Source organism: Podarcis bocagei, assembly GCF_964188305.1.
Source record: "Podarcis bocagei genome assembly, chromosome: 17".
Lineage (NCBI taxonomy): Eukaryota > Metazoa > Chordata > Lepidosauria > Squamata > Lacertidae > Podarcis > Podarcis bocagei.
The window spans coordinates 31,509,597-31,532,712 of NC_138143.1; the positions used below are offsets into that span (position 1 = coordinate 31,509,597).

Consider the following 23,116-nt stretch of genomic DNA (forward strand, 5'->3'; position numbering starts at 1 on the left):
CATCTTTTTTTATTTTATATTTTAAAAACAACTTCATAAAAGAGAAATAAACGACATTTGTTTTGAGTTCAATACAATTTCTAAGATCAGGAATTGTAAGGAAACGATTGGAAACATCAGTAGTAATCTTCTAAATGAATATAAGAAAGGCAAATATAATACCTTGAGCTGTTTTTGGTGCTAGAAGTAGGTGTGATGTTTTTATCTTGCACTTGTATCTTGCATTCACCAAGAATCAGAGAAAAGGAAGTCTATTTTAACCGACAGTGCAGAGTCGGTTAATCAATGCTGGATTTACGTATAAGCTAAACAAGCTATAGCTTAGGGTCCCACTCTCTTGGGGGCCCCCAAAAAACTTAAAGGGGAAAAAAAACCCTGGATGTACATTTCCAAAATATAAGATAAAAAACAAATAAAATAAAACCTACATACAGCAACAGTTCTTTGTGTTGTGTAGGCTCCTATGATGTAAGTAATGGGCCCGACCTGCTAGTCTCCTCCCTAAAATATCACTGGTTTGCTATTATTATTTCATGTTATAGCAAGTTTCTAGAGACTAGATTATGAGTCTTTGTAAATTGTGTGTCTAAAGGAACCTTTGTTATTGCCAAATGCCAATGTGTTTGCATTATTAAGTTTGTTATGAATAAAAAAATCATTTTAAGTTAGGGCTTAATAATTATTTCACTATTAATACACTTCTTCTCAATTGTATTTCAGTTCAACAATTACTTTGATAAAATACATATTTTGTTATGTGCAAGTGCCTTTAGGTACCTATTAGGTTCATAAATTACCATATAGCAGATATTTAACACAAAAAACCAGTGGCAATTTGTTGTTGACAAAGGACAGCTGGCTACATAAAGGGCCTCATTACCTTCAGTAGCTTAGGGCCTCATCAAACCTAAATCCAGCCTTGGTCGGAATCATCCAAAAGCAAGTGCCACACAATACAGTCCTAGTGTTTGAGGCACCCTGGATTCAGCTGGCCTTGTTCTGCTGGAGCTTCAGTACAGGCTCCTGCAGTTGTGAACCCTTTTTAGCAAAGCAGCTGGAGGAGGAGGAGGAGAGGATAGAGGAGGAAGAAAGAGCTGTTAGTGGAGAAGGAGCCTTTCCCCATCCTTTGGACCCCCTGGGAAACTCAACAAACCTGCTGCACCTGGAACAGGGTGTGGAGAGCACAGCTGAAGGGGACAGAGCTGTGGGCAGCCAGAGGAAGGGCCATCCATTTTGGGTCTACCCATAAAAGCAAGTGAGAGACTAGGCTGATGTCTACAATTTCCAGGAACTCTTCTTGTTGTGAGATTTTTGTGGGTGAGCTGAGATTTTATTTGGACCCTGGGTGAGAAGCCAGAGACTGAGAGAGCTGATACATGTAACTTTGTATTAATACAGTGGTACCTTGGTTCACGAAATTAAAAGACGCCTGCTTCTGGGGAGAAAAGCAATGACAAACCTAGACAGCATCTTAAAAAGCAGAGACATCACCTTGCCAACAAAGGCCCATATAGTCAAAGCTATGGTTTTCCCAGTAGTGATGTATGGAAGTGAGAGCTGGACCATAAAGAAGGCTGATCGCCGAAGAATTGATGCTTTTGAATTATGGTGCTGGAGGAGACTCTTGAGAGTCCCATGGACTGCAAGAAGATCAAACCTATCCATTCTTAAGGAAATCAGTCCTGAGTGCGCACTGGAAGGACAGATCCTGAAGCTGAGGCTCCAATACTTTGGCCACCTCATGAGAAGAGAAGACTCCCTGGAAAAGACCCTGATGCTGGGAAAGATTGAGGGCACAAGGAGAAGGGGACAACAGAGGCCGAGATGGTTGGATAGTGTCCTCGAAGCTACCAGCATGAGTTTGACCAAACTGCGGGAGGCAGTGGAAGACAGGAGTGCCTGGCGTGCTCTGGTCCATGGGGTCACGAAGAGTCGGACACGACTAAACGACTAAACAACAACAACAACCTTGGTACCCAAACAGCTTGGCTCCCAAACAAATCGGTTCCTGAACACTGCAAACTCGGAAGTAAGTGTTCTGGTTTGCAAATATTTTTTTGGAAGCCAAACATCTGTTTGGGCTGTCAGCATTGTTTCTGAGACCAATCAGCCAATGGTTTGCCAATGTTTTGGAAGTAGAACGGATTTCCAGAACGGAATGAGTTTGAGAACCAAGGTACCACTGTATATGTAACTGTGCATTTCTGTAATGATTTAAGTTGTCTGCTATTTCTCCAGGTGTTTTTGGTTTTTGTTTTGGCACACAGCTTAGAGATATTTTAACATATTAAGTGTTGAAGAAATAATTTTATTTGTACCATGCCCATCTGACTGGGCTAAATTAAAATGATCCCCCCCAAATAGGTCTAGGGTTTGAGCCGAATTTCAAAATTCAACAGAGATTTGTATCTAAAACATACATGCTTCCACACCTCAGCTGAACACCTTAATATCCCCCCTACATCTCCAGTTCGCATGAGCCGGAGCAGCACGGGGGTTTGCTTAGCTGAGGTGTGGCTCCCCCTTGCATCACCTGTTAGCTGGGCTGGGGGGCTGAAGAGCCTCAGGAAAGCTCAACTGTGCCTCCAGCTCACGAGGAGACCCTCCCCAGAGCGCGTAGAGGATGTTCCCTTCAGGCTCCAGGGAGGGTCTCCTCATGAGCTGGAGGCACAGCCAGGCTTTGCTGAGGCTGGTCAGGTCTCTCCCCACACTTCCATGGACCAGCTGAGAGGTGCCAGAACACTGTTCCAGCTGAGTCCAGCTGAACAAAAAGCCCTGCTCAGAGCCAAGTGGTGGGACACTGAAGACAGGTCAGTGGATAAGTGGGGTAGGCAAAATGGTTGGGTGCTGAACAACCAACAGGCTTGAGTGAGAGAGAGGAAGAAGCAGAAAGTACTGCAGACATAGGACAGACAGCTGAGGAGGAGGTTGGGGCTGAGGGGGCTTAGGCTGGAACAGATTCCCTGGAGCCTACAGATCCTGCTGTATTCAGCTCCCCTCCTTCCTCGTCTCCAAGAGCATGGAGAGTTTTGCATGTAGCAGAGCAGAGAATGTGGGGGGTGGGGCTCTCCAATGGAGTTTAACACTGCTGGGAAAACAGCAGCACAGTGGAGAAGACTTCGGGGGAAGGGGGAGCCACAGATCGTCAGTCCTGGCAACTGCTTTGCCGGGGCCAGTCTTGCCCATAGGTTTCTCTGTTTGTATTCTGTTTCCCTGAATAAAGAATCAACTTTACTGCTCATCTCTGAATCCCTTTGCTGACCTGCAATAGCCCTGACACCAGGTGCAAGCAGGCCCTTTACAGAGGCGGAGCTAGGTGTGCGGGGCTAGCAGCGGGGGCGAGCTTCCTGGGGGGGGGGTTACGGCGATTTCATCCCCCCCTGGGATGACACCCAGGGCGGCCCACCTCCACCGCATCCCCTTTCTCTGCCAGTGGCCCTTTATCATAGAACTGTTCTGAAATCCTATGTGATGGCCTGGGAATCGGATTCAGAGGCTGAATCTGAGGAATCCCAGCCTGCACAGGAGTCCCTGCCTCCAGGGCCGGCTGAGCTGGGGCAGGGGCTTGAACCTGAAGGGCCCTCACCTGTGCCGGATCCTCAGGAGCAGACACCAGCTGAATCTGCTCTGGCTCCAGAGGTGATCGAGGACCCATTGCCTACAGGTGCTCCACTATCAGCCCCGTCAGGGGAAGGTGAGGTTGCCTCTGGGTCCAGTAACCCTCCAGCCTCTCATGAGCTGCAGAGGCTCAGGGCAGAGAGGCGGAGGGAACTAAGTTCCCGCAGGAGGAGTGCTCGCCTCCAGGCCAGGAGAGGCGAGTGACCTGTGAACCGGGACCGCCCTATGCCTCGGGGCAAATAAAAGCTAGCCAGCCCAGTCCCAGGTTTTGGGAGCAGCATTGTTGGTAACCTGTTCCTGCCGGCACCTTGTCCTGCTCTTCTGCCAGAGTTCCTGACCACACCTGACTCCCTGCCTTGGACCCTGCTTCAGCTTTGACGGACAGCCTCCATACCACACCCTCAACCTCGGACTGGACTCGGACCACGCCGCCTGGTAACGCCCCCGGGACCAGCACATCCTTACTGTGGCATAGTGGTGTCACCTTGTGCAGAGGACAGGGATGAATCAGGATTGTTGATGTGGTATCCTCCAGAGGTTTTGGCCTCCGACTCCAATCATTCCAGCCAGCTTGACTGGTGGTAGAACATGATGAGAATTGTAATCCAAAACATTGGAGGGGCACCACTTTAGCCTTAAAATCAGGCCTTAAAACCCTAGGTAAACACTTGGGACAGGTATGGGGGGAACCTTTGGCCCTCCAGATGTTGATGAACTGCAGTTGTCATAATCCCTGGCCATTGGCCACGCTGGCAGGGCCTGATGATCATTGTAGTTCAGCAAATCTGGAGGGCCAAAGGCCTGGCTTAGGAGATGGAGGTATAGAAGCAGCCTAGCTAGGAGGTTAGGGTTGGAGCAGGAATGTTGTTTTTGTTGGCACTCATCTGTCTGAAGAGACAATGGAGTGTGCCTCCAGGGGTGAAGTCAAACTACAGCACCAAAGTGACCTCTCTGAGGTGCAAGCCTGGGTAGTATGTATGGAGGTCCTGGGCTGCCCAGGCGACAAGACCTCCCCCTCGACCTCACAGATGTGGTCCAAAGGAAAGCAGACCAATACATTTGGTACCAGCTCAGCTGCAGAAGTTGCTAGAAGGAGACATTTAAGGCACCAACCAACCATCTCAGGGACTCCATTCCGGATTGGGGTAGGGTTTACTTCTTAGCCTGTTCTTCTCCTGAAGATGTCCCACAAGGCAGCAGAGGTTTAGGACCAGAGCTTTCCTCCTCCTAGATGGGCTTCCTTCCCAGGTTGCCAAGCCCCACGAGAAACAAACCCTATAGAAGAGGGACGGAGAGATAAAATTTTTAGAGCACAGACGTGCAAAGGATGAGTTGAATCAATGGTTCCTTTATGTGGAGCAGCAAATGTGAATAAGAGAATGGGGGTTCTGTAGGCTCTCCCTGTTTTGGAACCTACCTCTGCTTTATCTTGAGAAAAGAGGAGGCCTTTTTCTCTTTAGGAGTGTTCTGCAGGGGGATTTCATTCTCCTTAGACACCCAGGAATAAAGAGCAAGTGTGGGTTGTGTCCTTTCAATATGTTGCACTGCCAGCCCAACTGATTTTGATATGCAACTTATTGCATATCAAACAGCCCAACTGATTTTGATATTTGGCAATTTCAGTGTTGTGAGTCAAGGTGAGTTTGGTGTTACATTACTAGTCACCAGACAACCAGGAAGCCCTTAATTGGCAGCACAAATCCAAAGCTATTTTTGGAGATCAGTATGGGATTAGGAGCACCTTTTGAATCAAATGTGTGCATTGGTTCTTGCTCATTATGTCTACTTATGCTAAGTCTATTATGAATCACATTTTTGCTTACTGCACACTTTGAAAATAGCCCATTTATTACATGTAATTCTTAACCTAAATGGGAAACATTAGTTTCTTCATACTCTAGAGAAAAGTCGGGGAAGTAAAATTATATACCACCAGTCGATCTGTCATTTTCATCTATATTATCACAATCTAATTAACCATCATTTCTGTTTTGCTGATGCTGTGTTCATCTCTACTACAGATAATCTTGAGGACATTTTTGCCTTGTCTAAACCATTAATTATGGTATGATGGTCAGGTTACCCAATTCCAGAATTAGGTGTAGGTTTGGTGCAAGAAGTAACTTGTTATAAATATTCTTTTTGTTTCCTTTTTGTGTAATTAAGAGAGAGGTGGGGAAGGAGGAAAGCATGAAATCAAGAGGTGATCAGAAAAAGTGGGTGAGTTAACGTATGTATTTTTAAAAATGTTTTGCTCGTGTAAAACAATGAATTTCAAAAGAGAATGACCTAAAAATAGGAGTTTTAGGCCCAGTCCTAAATATATTTATTATTCTGGGCACTTCCCACTAAGTTTAGTGACATTAACTTCCACCCAAACATATGTAGGGGTTAGGCTGTGTCCAATTTGCAAAACACTTTGCATTTCATCTGAACCGGACCCTATATATGGTTGAGTATCTGGATGCACCTCTGTTTCTGTGGTTACTGTTCAGTTTGTTCAGCCTAAGGATGAATGTCCGGAGTTGTAAGGGCATTTGCCTAGCTGATTAAAGTAACCAGAGGTAGCATGTTCTGCTGGGTGGGCAAGACAATCAACGCTTCTTTATAGGAAAGCAAGTTGCCAAAGGTTTGGAAGAAAAGCATGGCAAGACTATTACAGAAGGAACTATTTTTCTTTTTTTTAGACCCCACCATTTTTAATGACTTCTGGCCTATACATTCCATCTGTATCAGATGCTTGACACCCCAACTTCAGGTGCTCCTGGAAGACACTAATTTTTTGGATCTATTTCTATTATGGCTCTCAGCCTGGTTTTGAGACTGAAATTGGAATTGGACAGGGGGGCTTGCATCCTCTTGCTGGATCTCTGATGGCCACACTGAGCTGTCAAAGGGACTCATGGGGAGGGGAGAGATTAGCATCCAGTCCACCAGGCAAATCCAGTTCCCCACTCCTGGTTTATGAGACCCCTTAGGCTTCCACCTTGTCCCCAAGCTGTTTAATATTTGCATGAAAGTTCTGGATAAGTTGTCCAGAGATTTGGAGTGTAGTGTCATAGAATCCAGAGAAAAGGGCAAAGCCCACCCCAAATAAACCCTCCAAGGAGGCCTTTGTTAAGCCCACTCCAGCTACTACCCATCTCTTGGGCTTCCTATTCCTTTGGTCCTCCCACTCACAGCCTTTTCTTAGTAACTGCAGCGATGCATCTTCTGTTGTTCCTCTACTTCCTTCCTGAACCAAATAGGAAGCAAAGACACACAGCTTATACCTCATTTCTCCCATTCATCTCCCAACCACCACCACCCAGGACCAATAGCACAGCTGCCTTTGTGATCCCCCCAGGGAAAACACATACATACACTGGGGGGGGGGGACCTGACCTCTCCCTGCAAATGTTAGGAAGAGAACAAAGGGCAGGAGCGAGCCTAATGGGAGATCAAGGCTTTCTGGGAAATGATATATAATGAACTGAAAAAGGTATTTAAATATACTTTCCCGAAGAAACCAGAGGCCTTTCTCCTGGGCATAGTTGGCCAATCGGTGTTAAAGAAGGATAGAACTTTTTTTATGTATGCTACAGCAGCAGCAAGAATTCTCATCGCAAAGCATTGGAAGACACAAGACCTACCCACCTTGGAAGAATGGCAGATGCAACTAATAGACTATATGGAGATGGCGGAAATGACTGGCAGAATCCGAGACCAGGGAGAAGAGTTGGTGGAAGAAGATTGGAGGAAATTTAAAACTTATTTGCAGAAATATTGTAAAATTTTTGAATGCTGATGACATTGAAATGAATTGAAGGGGTTCTAGCAACAATGTAAAATGTAAGATGGGATTAATAATAGATAAACTAATAGGACATGAATTTGCTGAACCAATTTTTAAAAGGGATACAAAAATGGGAGACATGAGGAAGTCAGGAAAATAAGTTAACTAAAGAGGAGAAATTAAGAAAGAGGGAATTTTTGTTTTCTTTTATATGTGTCTTTTCTTTTTCTTTCTTTGTGTTTAATGTCTGTATTTTTGTATTTTGTAATTTTGTATCTTTTTCGTTTTTGTATTTTTCTAAACTTTTCTATTGATAAAACCTAATAAAATATTATTAAAAAAAAAAGGAGCGAGCCTAATGGGCACATGGTGAGGAGGGATGTAGTGATGCTTTCAGGTGCCACAACAGAGGCTTTGATGGGGCTATATGGATGCAGACTCAGAGAATGAATCAGAAGAGGGACCACATTTGCAGAACACATGTAATCTGTCACCCAGCTAGGGCTGCACACACACCATGCATGTAAAGCACATTCCTGCCCTCTCCAAGAATCCAGAGAACTGTGGTTCATTAAGGCTGCTGGGGACTTTAGCTCTGTGAGAGGTAAGCTACAGTTCTCAGGATGCAAAAAGCTACAATTTGATGCACCCTTAACTACAATGCCCAGGATGTGCTTTAAATGTGTTCTGAATATTTGTTGTGTGCACAGCCTAGCAAAGTTTGTGCAGAAGCACTTTCTGATTGTACATGTTCCCTCTGTAAGTTGGGCATCAGTCTGAAGAACCGGCGAGTTGGCCCTGGATATGGGTGCTCCTGAATTATGAATTATGGTGCTGGAGGATTGAATTATGGTGAATTGAATTATGGTGCTGGAGGAGACTCTTGAGAGTCCCATGGACTGCAAGAAGATCAAACCTATCCATTCTTAAGGAAATCAGCCCTGAGTGCTCACTGGAAGGACAGATCGTGAAGCTGAGGCTCCCATACTTTGGCCACCTCATGAGAAGAGAAGACTCCCTGGAAAAGACCCTGATGTTGGGAAAGATGGAGGGCACAAGGAGAAGGGGACGACAGAGGACAAGATGGTTGGATAGTGTTGTCGAAGCTACCAGCATGAGTTTGACCAAACTGCGGGAGTCATTGGAAGACAGAAGTGCCTGGCGTGCTCTGGTCCAGGGGGTCACGAAGAGTCGGACACGACTAAACGACTAAACAACAACAAACAACAACATGGGGGCTCCTGAGGAATAATCACATGTGATCTGAAGGTGGGGTGATGGTGGTTAATTGCCTTCTCTCTGAGGCAGCTGGGTTCCACCCCTCAGAGAAGTGGGTCTGGTTTGGTTTAGCTCATTCCATGTGTGTTCCACCTCAGTGAGAAAAGACTTCCCTCAATAACCACAGACTTTCTGTGACATAATGATACTTGCTGCTAATAAGATGTTGGGCATTGCGTGAAACACAAATGACTGTGTGTGGGTTCGGCTTTGATCACTGCCCACTTGGAAGAGAGTTTAAATTCCATGCAGGAGATGGGTACATCCCAAAAAGACTTCAGCAGCCGGGGAAAGAGCTTCAACAAAGCAGCAGGAGGACCAAGCCATTATTTCTTCTGAAATTGCCATACAAGCACGTGGTAAGAATTCCTTGTAATGCCAAGGTTGAAATTTGCAATGTGAATAATGAAAGACGGTGGGGGGAAAAAACTCATTTCTGATTCTTTCATGCAGGTACCAATTTGAAATATGAAGATTGTAATTCTACTCCTTTCTCTTCTGGGGCTGGCAATCTCTTTACCAGTAAGTAGCTTTTAATCTACTCAAGCTTGGCTGTTTTGGTAAGACACATACATACCTAGCAAGCTACAGCAAGGTACACTTCATGCACGGCATAGCTCTGGGCTTCTAGCTGATAATGGTTCAACATGCTTCTCCCTAAATCCAAGCCTGCAGGGGCAGTGAAACTCACCATTCCACATGTAACTTGGCTTCCTCTGTGCTGCAATGCTTTCCCAAACAGGAGGCAACTTCATGCTCCAAATATTGACGCTTAGGTGTGAAAATGTTCATTTTCAGACTTTATTTTGTAATCAGCATTTGCACATACTGTACCAAATTTCAGCTGGTTGAAAGTAGTATTTTTTGGGTGGGTGGGTGTGTATCCTTATCTCCTCCCCCCCCCATTTCCTAGGGAGAGACTTACAAATGTCTCAATTTCACACTGTGCTAGTAATCAGGGGACTGCAATGGGCTTTGCCTATGCTACATGCTAGCTTTCTGAAAGTATTTTCAGCAGCGGCGGTATAATGTTTCTGGGGGCAGGCCTGTCAATGTCTTTCTTTTCAGCCTTTTTCTGCTAACTAGTCCCAGACTAGGTGTGTGCTTTCTGTGTGGCAAAATACCTTAACCACATGGGTTGCAATTTATAACACACACACTCCAATTTGAAGGTGAGACATAGAAACGTCCTGCTTTCAGTGGTGTGTGTGTAGTAATTGGGGTGCACTGAACTTTACGTGTGCCCATTTTCAGAGCTCTAGCTCACTGAGAAATACTCATTTTCATTTCTCAAGTGAGCCAAGCAGACAGTAAGGGGTATATGTGTACATTTTCAGAGAATGAAAATGAGAAGGTTTAGAAAGGTTTATATGCAGAGGAGAGATTGCCGGCTTGCTTAATTCAAGGCTAGGCATAACAACAACAACAATTTAAATAACTAACAGTTTGCTGCCCTTTCCTGGTGTCCCAAATCAGCTGCCTGAGGTGGAAGGTTTCCTTTGTGTAAAGGCAGCTGCTTGCCTTTCATTGCTCATGTTATTTTGCAAAGCACTATGTGCATTGATTGTGCCATTTCTGTGTTTCCCAAGCTTCTGATAGCTGACACACATTTGGCTTTTAAAAAATAATAATAATAAGTAAATCCTGAATTAACATTAGGGACATGCATCGGTTTCAAAGGAAATTCTAAAAGCTTACTTTTATGTATGAGAAAGAGCTACCCGCACACAGAAGTGCCCTCAACCTTGCTTTTTGAGGCATCTGTGTCCTGTGTGAGTCTTACCTGGGATTGCATGTCCAGACTTTCCCAGAGATATTTGAAAGACCGTGGTCAGCAGCAGTGTCTGGGCAAAAATTGTTGAAATGTCTGGGAAAATCCAGACACCTGGCAACCGATGTCAGCAGTGTGTCGTTTTTACTGATTTCCCATAAAAAATAGTTCAGAAACGTTAATTTTGTTTTTTTATAAGATATTTATTAAAATTTTCAAAATATTATATTACAAAAGAAAAATAGAAAAAAAAGAAAAATACAAAATAAAAATAATTAAAAACAACTCAATCTTTCCATTACTTATTTTTCATTAGCTTGTTTCCCGGACCTCCTCACGCTTCCCTTTTTTGTATTCCAGTTCAGTTTGTTGGTTCAGCAAATCCTTCCCCTCTTTGTTTATCCTAATCTTTAATCTTAAAATATTATAACATTAAATCTTTACCTATTAGTAATCCATTTTTCATATTCCCTTATAGTATTGCAGCTAAAAACCCCTTAGTTTCTATCCAACGTCGTTCTAACATTCATTAATTTTACAATATTTCTGTAAATAGTCTTTAAATTTCTTCCAATCTTCTTCCACCGACTCCTTTTTTTTTATTACCAAAACTGCAAACAAAATTAACGTTTCTGAGAAGAGTCAGAAACGTTAATTTTGTTTGCAGTTTTGGTTAAAAAAAAAGCTCAACAACTTTTTTGTCTGCTTTTTCATGGTTTGAAATATGGCAACCCTAGTCCTCCAAGGATAGATCATTCTGCTATGTGCCAGGTTCAACCCCTGAATGTCTCCAGTTTAAAGCAGGACTGGGTAGCAGAGGTTGTGAAACCTTTACCAGAGGCCTTGGAGAGATTTTCAAATGCTTGGAAACAATACCCAAGAAAGAATAAGCAGTTCCATGTATATTCCCTTAGAGTAACAATATTTACACATGTAAATCCAACACTAAAAAGTTCATCAGCAGCTCAGTGCAGATGCACCTGGCAAACACAGAGTAGTGAATTTTATGTGATAATTTATGCCATAAATATAATGCTGCAACTCACAAAGCTCTGCTGATGCTTGATCTCTGCCCATCTCATTGCACAGAAAGTTCTGTGTTCTGTTTCTGTAGACTTCTGAAACTTCTGTAGACTTCCGAAAGTTGTGATGCTGGGGAGATGTTGCTACCCTGATGCAGTAAACGGTAAACGGTGCACTGCCCAAGCAGTTGGTGCGACATGACCTATCAGACATAAGCATTCAGGAACTACTGCATTACTATTATTTCATTTTAGTAGGTTGCAATGATGCTCAGTGGCGTAGCGTGGGTTGTCAGCATCCGGGGCAAGGCAAGTAATTTGCGCCCCCTAACCCGTGGATTTGCGCCCCCTAACCCTAACCCCCAGATGTTGCGCCCGGTGCGGCCGGCCCCCCCTGCGCCCCCCACGCTACGCCACTGATGATGCTGGAACATGAACTAGGTAATTGTTATAGGAAAAGCGAATGAGACGCAACACCAGTGGCAGAGGAAGGGGGTGGGGGCGGGCTGCCCCGGGTGTCGCCACTGAGGGGGGTGACAAAATGCAGGGCAGCACTCACTGCGGGGCCTGCAGCACGCCTGAGCCACATGTCTCTCCTGGGAGTGAGGTGGTGGCTTGGGCACCCTCAGGCTCCACGCTGCCCCAAGTGGTCAGCCCGCTGCCTCCCCCTCAGCTGTAGGGCGGCTGAGTGGGAGGTGGCAGGCAGACTCTGGAGGCCCCACGGAGCATCCTGCCCCGGCTCGCTCTGCCCAGTGGGTGGCTGGCCCTGCTCTGAGCACAGGGCATGCGCGCTACCCCAGGCACCCCATCAGCTTGCTCCACCGCTGTGCAACGCCAATCCATTTTGGTGTACTTCATCTGGAATGCATTTGCTTCCTCCTTAGGTGAACCAAATGGGCAGAATCCTTGCTACAAGCAACAGCAGAGAGGTAAGCAGTGTGCTTGTGTGCATGCTTTGTAATGTTAGGAAAGCGTTTTTCCAAGCTATGTATTTCCTTGTCGCTTTTACAAGCTGGATAATTAGCTAGACAAATGCTTATCAAGATGGCAGTGATGCTGGAGACTGGCGCAGATTCTTCCCCCTATATACATATTGTGAGTTGCTGGGTTCCCTTGGCAGCTCCTCAGCCTCAGCCTCCCCCCCCCAACTATTGGTTCTGGCCAAAGCAAAAGGCAGAGGAGGGGCTGTTTCTCAAGGTTTGGCACTGTTCAGCACTAAGCCAGAGTGCACTTTGGGGTGAATTTGAGGGTGAATGCTCAGTAGAGGAAGCTGAACAGATGATCTCTGTGGGAATTAGACTGTGGTTCCTATTTGCAGAGTATGTGGAAGACAGACCTGGGTTATCTGGCCCTTTCATTCTCTCTTCCCTCATATAGAAACAATGCAAGGCACTCTCATTTAAAGTTAAAAGAATGCATAACTTTACTCTGTGTACTTGCAGTTGTGATGTTGCCCCCCTCAATTGCCCTCGCAAGCTGGTACCTCTGTTCAGAAGTTTTGTGTTTCCTGCAAATATTTGGCTTCTCTGATGTACTATCAACCCTGGTGACAAATGTTCTATAAGGGCTGGTGAAGCTGTGGGTGTTATTGTGCCGTTTTTGTTCTTTTCTTCCTTTTGTGCCAACCCGAACATCTCCCAAAAGTCTTCATCAAAACATTCTGTTTTGTTTTACCGCTGTAGACACTTTGAATTGTTTTCAGTCAAAATAAACTGCCTCCCAAGCTTAAGCACATGTGTGTATAGGAAAACATCCGCAGTACAAGGGAAAGTCAGCAAATTACTATATATCATAGTATATGAATAGTCTACATCACTTCTCCAATGATGAATAATTCAGATTTATCACTTGCAAGAAACTGTTCTGTAATTCAATCCTCAGATACTACGACTGATGCAAAGATACAAAGCCATGGGGAACAATCCGCAGCAAACACAGGTACCTTAAAAGGAAAGTAATTGAGGTGCAACAAGTTGGAAAAGAAAAATTAAGTTTTAACTGCATTGTTCTTGTGAATGTGACTTCTCAAGATAATCTTTAACTGCTGCAGAATTAGGTCATAAGTTTAGTTCTGTATTCCTGTGTGCTGGCTTTACCACTGAATATTACCATCATTGAAATTTCAAGGCTAATTTGATGGCTCAGTAGAAGCATCAAATGGCAGTGGGATGAGAAATGGAGAACAGGGAGCTTGGAATGCCAACAATTCCTTGTCAGACAAGGCTGTCCCACTTCAAGTTGCTCAAAGCTCACTTTAAGCTTCTCCTAACTTAGATTTGGACTTGGACAACACCTCTAATCTTTGCAGCTGGAGACTGAGTACAAGACCCACAATCCTCAGCTGCATATGGCAACCAAGGCTAGGTTCTGCTCAGTAAGGGAGGTACAGAACTAATAAGGAGGGGAGTAATGAAGGAGGGTGTCTATATTCTGAGTTTTGCTAGCATTTATTGTGAACATGTAAAGGTTTCTGAGTACACAGTAGGAATGCTTCCAAAAACCCAGGTGGTTTTTGAGACAAATAGGAGAGTGTCTGCACATGTTATAATCCAGGAGAACTAATGGAGTCTATTCTTGCCTCAAAGGGACACCACTACTCAAATAGACTTCTGTCAATATCCTTATATTTGAGCCTCTTCCTCTCTCTCTACTTTATGAGACTTCCTCCCACTCTTCAGCATCCCCAGTAAAGCTATTTCTGTCCCTAGAAGCTGATGTGTGGTTTTAACCCCAGCCAAACTGACAGCATTGCTGTCCTTCACATATCCACAGATACTGAACTGCAAACATTCTGATACACTTCCCACCCAAATATGATAGACGATAGATGATAAACGATAGATGATAGACGATAGATGATAGATAGACAGATAGATGATAGATAGATAGATGATAGATGATAGATGATAGATAGATAGATAGATAGATAGATAGATAGAGATAGATAGATAGATAGATAGATAGATAGATAGATAGATGATAGATACTGTAGATGATAGGTAGTAATAGCTTGCTCTTCACCAAATGGTCCAGGGCAAGTTACAAAAATATCACAATAAAAACAGGTGCAATTTATATTAAAATCATAAAAGACCACAAAACTAACCGATAACAAAGTTAACGAAACACGAGCCCAGAACAGCAATGGATAGGAAGGAAAGAGGAAGGAAGACATATACTCAACCAAAGGCAATCCATACTGGATCTTCCAATAGGTAATAGTGGCTAACTAGTACAACCTCAATGCAATATAGAATTAATTTCATCATTAGAAAGAGAAAATCTTGGAGCAGTAGCAACACTTTGGGAGTGCTTTTCTTTATTTCGAACAGAGGCCATCTCTCTTTTAGAGCTGAAGCAATAAGCAAACATAAACCTGATCCTTAAAATAAAATAAAATAAAATAAAAACAACGTTCAAATTGCATACTTCATCCTTAATTTGTGTTCCCTCCTTGATGGTAGCAAAGGCCAAGATTGGGGCCTGGATTGCCTCCAGCAAAGCTGGTTCCAGATCAGAATCCATCAGTAAACCAGGTGCCCAATGAGGTAAGCTGGAAAGAATTCATCTCACAAGTCAGTGTTGTGTGATGCGTTTCCATGGTAGTGGGTACCGCTATTTTAGAAGTGCAGACAGAGAAATCAATGCCAGCTGCTCGACTCCAAATTGCAGGCCTTCTGGCTCATGGGGGAATGACCCAGTGGAACTGGTCTGGCTAGGTCCATTAAACAAGATGCTGTAGGTGGGCTGAAAGCAAGGAGCTTAGAAGTCCCAGGCCTTATGCTTTGAGGGCAAAAATGAGAAAAGTTTGCAGCAGGCAGATCTGATATAATGGCTCACATTCTAGAGGGAGTCTGGTGCCTGACTGCCTTCACAGATGAGGCTTCTGTTACTGTTATGGAAGGCTGCATATACATCTGCTCTGTGTGGTTCAAGACAAAGAGATCTGGGCGTTGAATGGGAAGACATTTCTCTCTTACTGCTGGTGTTATTTGTGCTACTAAATTGACTGTGCAGAGAGGAAGTGAGGTGGTTAGAAATACATTTTCTTAAGCCCAAGTTAGTGGTTCCAGCTAGGTCCCTCCTTACTGCACAAGAAGGGGTCAGTCTATGGACTGACAAGAATAATGATGATTCTGGGTCCGTGGCAAAACTAGTTCACATTCCTGCAGCAGCAAGTGTAGGACAGGTGGGTCAATCCTATTCAGAATCAGAGCTGGGACTAATGGACCTCGAGAGTCCCAAATGTCCTTGCGTGTTTCAGAGCTAAATACCCTTGTTTTGAAGTCATTTCCTTAGTCTCACCTATTTCCACTGAACCTACTTCTGAAGAAATGTGTTTGGGATTACATACAAACTCTTTTCACCACAGCTTGACTGTGGCTCAGATTTCAACTAAGAATATGGGAGATAAATTTGGCATATCTCACGCCCAATACCTTGATTCAAACTATGCTTATACATATTATTTACTCTGGCTAAAATTCTATACACAATGGAGTCAAGTCCTATTGAATTGTGAGTGGACTGCACTGTCCATCTGTTCCACCATAACCAGCTTTCCAGGTTATACTTATTAAATGCACGTTGATCAATGTGATTCTTTGTCACCCTTTAGCAGGTTGCTCCACTTGAATGGACGTTTGCAAATTTCCCAGTTACTTCCAATTTCCCACAAAACCCATCAGAGCTGGGAGGGCCAAACATGCAAGTAAGGAAGCTTCTTAAAGGATTATGTGCCGTCTTAAAAGCAGATCATAAATGCATTGTGCTTTTCTAACTTGTAACAGAGATTTGAGTGTTATTTTATTTTATTTCTCCATGTAGTCCAGGAATTATTTTATTTCAGCATATAGTCCAGATATTGTTCAACTCCAGCTCCCACCATCCCTGACCATAGGCTATGTTTACTGGGGCTGATGGAACATTTGGAGGTCCCCCTCCTATTACCTTCTTCTAGGACCTTGTTTTACCTTTTCCAGTGTTTTTTAAATAAAACTGAAGGATACATTGGCCTGGTTGACACATCACAATCAGCCAACCATGGCTAAGCACATGTGTGTTGAGGTCTAAGCCACTTTGTTCCATTCTCCTGTTGTGCTGAGCTAAGCCATGGTTTGGCTTAAGATGTCTTCTGAACCTGTGCTCATGATGTAGCTCTCCCAGACTCTCTCCACAAGCCATAAACCACAGGACAAACCTTAAAGCTCATAGTTAGTCTGTAGAGGGCTAAACCACAAGCCCATATCTGGATGACATGATAAGCCAAGCTATGGTTTATTTGCAGCGCAGTGCAGCTCAGCAGCAAAACAACTGTAGAGGAGAATATCAGCAGCAGGAGTCCCCATGTTAGTACAGCCATGCTAGGCCATGGTTTCACTTAACGTGGTATGTGAAACAGGCCATCAGTTCTTCACTGTTGTGAAACATTCATTGTGAAGTCACTCAACAGTAAGTTTTAAAAATGAGATTTCAAATGGTTTGATCTTTAAGGGCTAAGCAAATATTCTAGAGCTGCTATTATTGATTTGAATGATTTCTCCTACTCCTCAGCCAAGAAAAGTTCCCAGAGCAGCAAACACTGCTCTGTTGCATCACCTGATATCCAGAATACTCTTTGAACATTAGAATACAAAGTAATATCCTGCCTATTAAATGTGTTATATGCTATGACTTTCAATGTTTTTGCATAAATCACTTTTAAAAAGCTCAGTCATTTTTGTGTTACAGAACTTTCCTGGCTATAATGTACTACCGTTGACCCAGATGCTCCCATTGGACCTTAATTCTGTAAGTTATTTTTCTTCCTAAGCATGCCATGTTCTATATTTGGTTTCATCACTGCAAGGTTATTATTTTTTTAACAAAAAGAAATGAAGAAATCATTTTGGTTTTGCTTTATAGGAAGTTTTGTTATATCTGAAGGTATTCTGACGTAAGGAGACACCATTATTGCTGCTCCTATTACAGAACTTCTATTTATCTAAAAGAGTCAAAATATAATGTAATAAGCACGATGTGTCCCAATTTTCTGGTACATCTCTCTTTCAAACCACTGTCAATGACTTCCTTTTCTTTTTTGAATTGTTAAAGTTGTTGCTCTTTGGGGTTCTAAGAAATACACACACACACACACACACACACACACACACAATATCTCCCAACCCTGTAGCAGCAGGTGCTGTTACTTACATAGAGGGGCAGGGGAGGGGCAAGGTGCCAGAGACCTGGGTGCAGTGCGAATGGGCCAGATGAGCCAATCCAGTTCTCCCACAACCCCCCTACCGCTGTCCCAGTAAGCGGCAGTGACTCATCTGCCAGGAAACTAGTGTGCTGGCTCTGCACACCCACTGACCTCATGGTCAGATTCAAGCTGGAATGAAATTTCTCTGAAAACAATTTTCTGATAAATGTGGTGAATTTTTCTTTTTTTCTTTCTTGAACTGAACTGCTGGAGAATGTATTTTGAGGGGAAACAGCCCTAATCCAGCACACTTTTTAAAACGCTGCAGATAAAGTAAAATGGTGTTTGGCCCTGTGTGCCCCCGTTTAGCAGGCAAGTGGAAGAGGCACAGGTGCAACAGAACAACAAAAAGGGCTTCCAATGTCCCATGGTGGTCTGCTCCTCAAACTGACACCTTTTTCTCAGAGGTTTCTGTCTGCTGTAGTTCCCTGTTCCAAACTGTGCTTGGTGCTGTGAGTAAAAAAAGCTGATGCCCAATTCTCAGGGCTTCACGTTGAGGCCACACACTCATACCCTCCAACATTTCTCCGATGAAAATAGGAACATCCTATTCCATAATAATAATTTCATTCATTATACCATGCCCATATGACTGGGTTGCCCCAGCCACTCTGGGCAGCATCTAACATGTTTAAAAACATAATAAAACATTAAACACTAGAAGAAGAAGAAACCCTTCCCTATACAAGGCTGTTTTCAGATCTCTTCTAAAGGTTATATTTTTACATATCTCCTTGGCTTAGATAACTCCATATTTCGCTGATGAAATATGAATAACTCCATATTCCGCTGATGAAAATAGGGATGTCCTAAGGAAAAGTGGGACATTCTGGGATCAAATCAGAAACTGGGTTGGCTTCTGTAAATACAGGACTGTCCCTGGAAAATAGGGACACTTGGAAGGTCTGCACGCTGCCTGTCAAATGATGCAAACAACGACATTGTTCAAACTGACTCAACATTGTCTTGGCAACATTGTGGCTGCCCTGCTTACCCATCATGAGCTGGCCTGGGCTGAAGGCCTCTGCTATGACAACAAAGCTCATGTCTCTGTCATCTGCTGTGTTTAGAATTAAAATATTTATGGTTCTGAGAAATTTTAATCAGATTTTACATAATTAATTTCAAATGGAGCATTTATTCTCTTTCTGTATTTGTCCCTGATAGTTTCAAACCGTTATTTCTTTTCACATAGCTTGCTATCCTGTTGGGGGCATTGACACTTCCTCAGACGCTGCCTGTAGCGGGTGTTGGAACAACTATGCCACAACAGCTGCTGCCACCCCAATCGGTAAGTATTTTATAGCACTTTGAGGATGCAATCTCATACCTGATTTGTTGTTTGGTCGTTTAGTCGTGTCCGACTCTTCGTGACCCCATGGACCAGAGCACGCCAGGCACTCCTGTCTTCCACTGCCTCCCACAGTTTGGTCAAACTCATGTTAGTAGCTTCGAGAACACTGTCCAACCATCTCATCCTCTGTCGTCCCCTTTTCCTTGTGCCCTCCATCTTTCCCAACATCAGGGTCTTTTCCAGGGAGTCTTCTCTTCTCATGAGGTGGCCAAAGTATTGGAGCCTCAGCTTCACGATCTGTCCTTCCAGTGAGCACTCAGGGCTGATTTCCTTAAGAATGGAGAGGTTGGATCTTCTTGCAGTCCATGGGACTCTCAAGAGTCTCCTCCAGCACCATAATTCAAAAGCATAAATTCTTCGGCGATCAGCCTTCTTTATGGTCCAGCTCTCACTTCCATATATCACTACTGAGAAAACCATAGCTCTGATTACCTGGCAGTAAATCCCACTGAACTCTGACCATGCACTTATAGGATGGCACTGTAAACATACTAATGGTGCAAGTCTATATAAGTCTGCTCCAAAGTGAGCAAAGGATGGCGGCTAATAGTGTCTACACTATTCACCCTTCACCATTTGGGAATTTATTTTGGTGCTAGTGAAGAGATACTGGTGCAACACTAAAAAACACACACTCACCCTTCTAGATAAGACAGCACAGCTCGAGACTGGAAACTGGAATGCAAATGAGAATAATGTCCCCATAACTTCTGTGATTACTTGTAGCTTTGTAAGGGTCTACAGCTTCCAGGATCCTTGTGTAGGAAATGTACTTTAAAAATATGGTGCGTATTTTAAATTTGTCAAGGAGGTGCCAATTATGACAACTTTTCTTACAGATGCTTCCAATTATAGTTGCGCAAATGGGGCCACAGGTAAGAAGTTAGACAAAACTATTTTAATAATAATAATAATAATAATAATAATAATAATAATAATAATAATAATAATAATATTTATACCCCGTCCATCTGGCATCCACTCTGAATCTCTTGGGGTCTTGAAATATTGTTGTCCCTTTCTTTTTTTCTTTTTGCCTGAAAAATGAGGGGTGGACGCCTGTCAGATATTACTGAGCTACAGTTCCCATCACTGCTGACCATTGACAATGCTTGCTGGTGCTGATGGGAGTTGTAGTCCAACAACATCTGAAGTGCCACAGGGTCCCCATCACTGCCCTGTTCTCTCATTGCACCTAGTTAGCAGTTGGGTGAGGGAAAGGAGTGACCTCACATTCCCTGCCATATCCACTCTCCACGTGCTGGTGGAAGGTCTGGTGAACCTGTACTACACATATAGGCTCCCTGCATGATTTAGCTCCCCCATGGCCTGGCAGGGGGTATGGCAGCAAAGGGGGGGGGGCTGATGGCCATGGCCTCGCTTTCCCTGCCCACCCTCCAACATTTTGTGGGAAAAATAGGGACGTCCGATGCTGTTTTTCTAGAAAAAGAGGAGCTGGAACTCACCATGAACACCTCCCTCATTCTCCTAGAATCTGACATTATTGTTAATTGCGTGAGGGAATATGGCTCTAGCTTATTAGAGATGCTCATTCTCATAGCAAGGGGAGATGTAGCTTAGTCACAGAGCATTTTCCTCGCAAGCAGAGGGCTGCATGTTCATTCCCACAGAATCTCTGGGTAGGGTTGGGAAAGATACAAAATACTGACCTCAACAGTCTGGCTCAATGTGAGGCAGCTTCCTTCCCACGTTCTGCTCTCGAAAGAAACGCACAAGTGGAATGCATGGGGATTACCTTACTTCTCTGTCCTGGATCTGGCAGGGTGTTTTAATTCCAATGAAACCTGCACAGAATCACACACAGGCAGATGCCAGATGGCGTAGATGCGTGCTAAAGAGCTAGGAACTGGTGGTGTTGCATAGTGGCTACGTTTGTTGACAGACCGAGCTGTGAACATGGAAGTCCATTTCATACGTTGCCTCTGCCATATAGTAATTTGCCTCATAAGACTACTAGGCTACGATTACTACCAATATTACCCAGTTGGCATTGAAATTGATTAGACTTTTGTGTGTGTGTGTGTGTGTGTGTGTGTGTACACCCACACCCACACACCATTTCTATTGTTTTGATATACTGAATAGTTTCATATCTGTTATTAGCATATTGTAAATTTCTTTTGGGATGCCTCATGGCAAACTACTCCTAAATGAAATAAACAACAACCACAAAGCCTGCTTGTGTTAGTATGTTGTGTACCTTCTTAAAGATATCATATATATATATATATATATATATATATATATATATATATATATATATATATAATCTCTGCAAATTTAGCTATTACTTACCTCACCCCTCTCCTTTTTGGGGCTCTAGGGTGCAGTGCTCAGTTCTGAAGAAATGGTAAGTAGCTCGCTCCATAATTTCTTATATTCTTTTCTCAAAATAGTTGGTCAGCAATCACCACCGAGCTGTTTCAAGCTCACCCTGTTAGTGTAGCCCCCTCACTTCTGTGGCCTCCACTACATAGGAGAACAACGAAGCACCCATTCCAAGATCCTGTGTCAAGGAGGGGGAGGATATGTCAGAATTTAGTCTTGGTTTCAGGACTCAGTACCCCTGAGTATTTTAGTTTTTGTTTTGAATGTGAGGAAGCCTTTAGTCAAGGTATATGAAAACTCTGGGCTGAGGGCCAAAACTGGACACCTTGGAACTCTCCCCTGGCCTCCCCTCTATCCACACCTGATGATGCTCTAGGCACAACACACCCTAGCCAGCTTCCTGATTGTGGGTTTGTGTGACTACCCCCTCTGGTCACATCCTCACCCTCTGGCCTCGCCCTCTTTTGGCTCTGACCACACCCACCACTAGGGATGCAGGTGGCGCTGTGGGTTAAACCACAGAGACTAGGACTTTCTGATCAGAAGGTCGGTGGTTTGAATCCCTGTGACGGGGTGAGCTCCCGTTGCTCGGACCATGCTCCTGCCAACCTAGCAGTTCAAAAGCACGTCAAAGTGCAAGTAGATAAATAGGTACCACTCCGGCAGGAAGGTAAATGGTGTTTCCGTGCGCTGCTCTGGTTCACCAGAAGCGGCTTAGTCATGCTGGCCACATGACCCGGAAGCTGTATGCCGGCTCCCTTGGCCAGTAAAGCGAGATGAGCACCGCAACCCCACAGTCGGTCACGACTGGACCTAATGGTCAGGGGTCCCTTTACCTTTACCTTTACACCCACCGCTGCAATGTAAAGGGGCTTCTGTTAGTTGGATCTGGCCTAATAATAACTAATAAGGATTGATGTGTGGGTAGGCTTGCCAAAACAAAAAAGGTTCATGTGCGTGACAGTATACCCATCACCGAATCCAACTTTCTTGGAGCAGAATTTGGTATTCTCCCATCTCACCATGGGGTTTAGGGAGATGCTGAAGTTCCAACTCAAGCACTGTGGATAAGCAGGTGCACTACATTCCTCCTCCTCCTCCTCCTCCTCCTCCTCCTCCTCCTCCTCCTCCTCCTTCCTCTCTCTCTCTCTAATGTCCAAAGAGGCTCTCTGTGACGTTGATGTTTGTCGTCAAACATCCTGACAAGTGTTCTATTGCTTTTCTTCTCCCTTTGTAGCCACCACAGTCGCAGATCGTTGGGGTTCTAGTCCCTGGAGGAGGATTCTTCCCTTTGGGCCAGGCCCTTCCTGAAGGTCAAGAAGATCTTCTTCCAGCAAACCAGGCTGGTTCTAATCCGGGCAACCTACCATTTCCAGAGGGCACAGCAGCAGCCATCCAGAAGATTTCTCCAACAGCAAGTGATGGTCTGAGTGAGGTTGCAAGCGGGTTATACCCAACCCCCTCGGGCTTCAGACAGCCAGGCCCTGTGACGAATGGTGTGTTTGCCGAACCAACTGCTGGCATGAATATGGAGCCGAGTGAACTCCGGGAACCACCTACGTCTCTCGTAAGACTTGATAAGGACAATAATGGGAAGCAGCAGCACAATCTGTCTCGGTCACATGTGAGAGGAGACAGCTACGTGCCATTAAGCACTGTGGCAAGTAAGCCATTGAAAGAACCATAAAGGGAGACCTCTCAATTA

At 44.2% G+C, this 23,116-nt stretch overlaps 1 protein-coding gene across 3 annotated transcripts; it reads left to right on the plus strand.

Annotated features, from left to right (window-relative positions):
- Positions 1-998: 998 nt before the first annotated feature.
- On the plus strand, positions 999-23,116 carry AMTN (amelotin). Of its 3 annotated transcripts, XM_081176857.1 has the most exons (12): positions 999-1,255; positions 5,785-5,848; positions 9,125-9,193; positions 12,349-12,393; positions 13,346-13,402; positions 14,929-15,012; positions 16,083-16,175; positions 17,195-17,254; positions 18,904-18,999; positions 19,902-19,937; positions 21,407-21,433; positions 22,649-23,116. In XM_081176857.1, the coding sequence occupies exons 3-12, from the start codon at positions 9,140-9,142 to the stop codon at positions 23,096-23,098; spliced, it is 1,002 nt and encodes a 333-aa protein (XP_081032983.1). In that variant the 5' UTR covers positions 999-1,255; positions 5,785-5,848; positions 9,125-9,139; the 3' UTR covers positions 23,099-23,116. The 3 variants fall into 3 exon arrangements, with proteins under 3 accessions (XP_081032983.1, XP_081032982.1, XP_081032984.1); XM_081176856.1 differs by lacking the exons at positions 999-1,255; positions 5,785-5,848 and adding an exon at positions 8,935-9,030; XM_081176858.1 differs by lacking the exons at positions 999-1,255; positions 5,785-5,848 and adding an exon at positions 8,935-9,030 and having other exon boundaries at positions 16,086-16,175.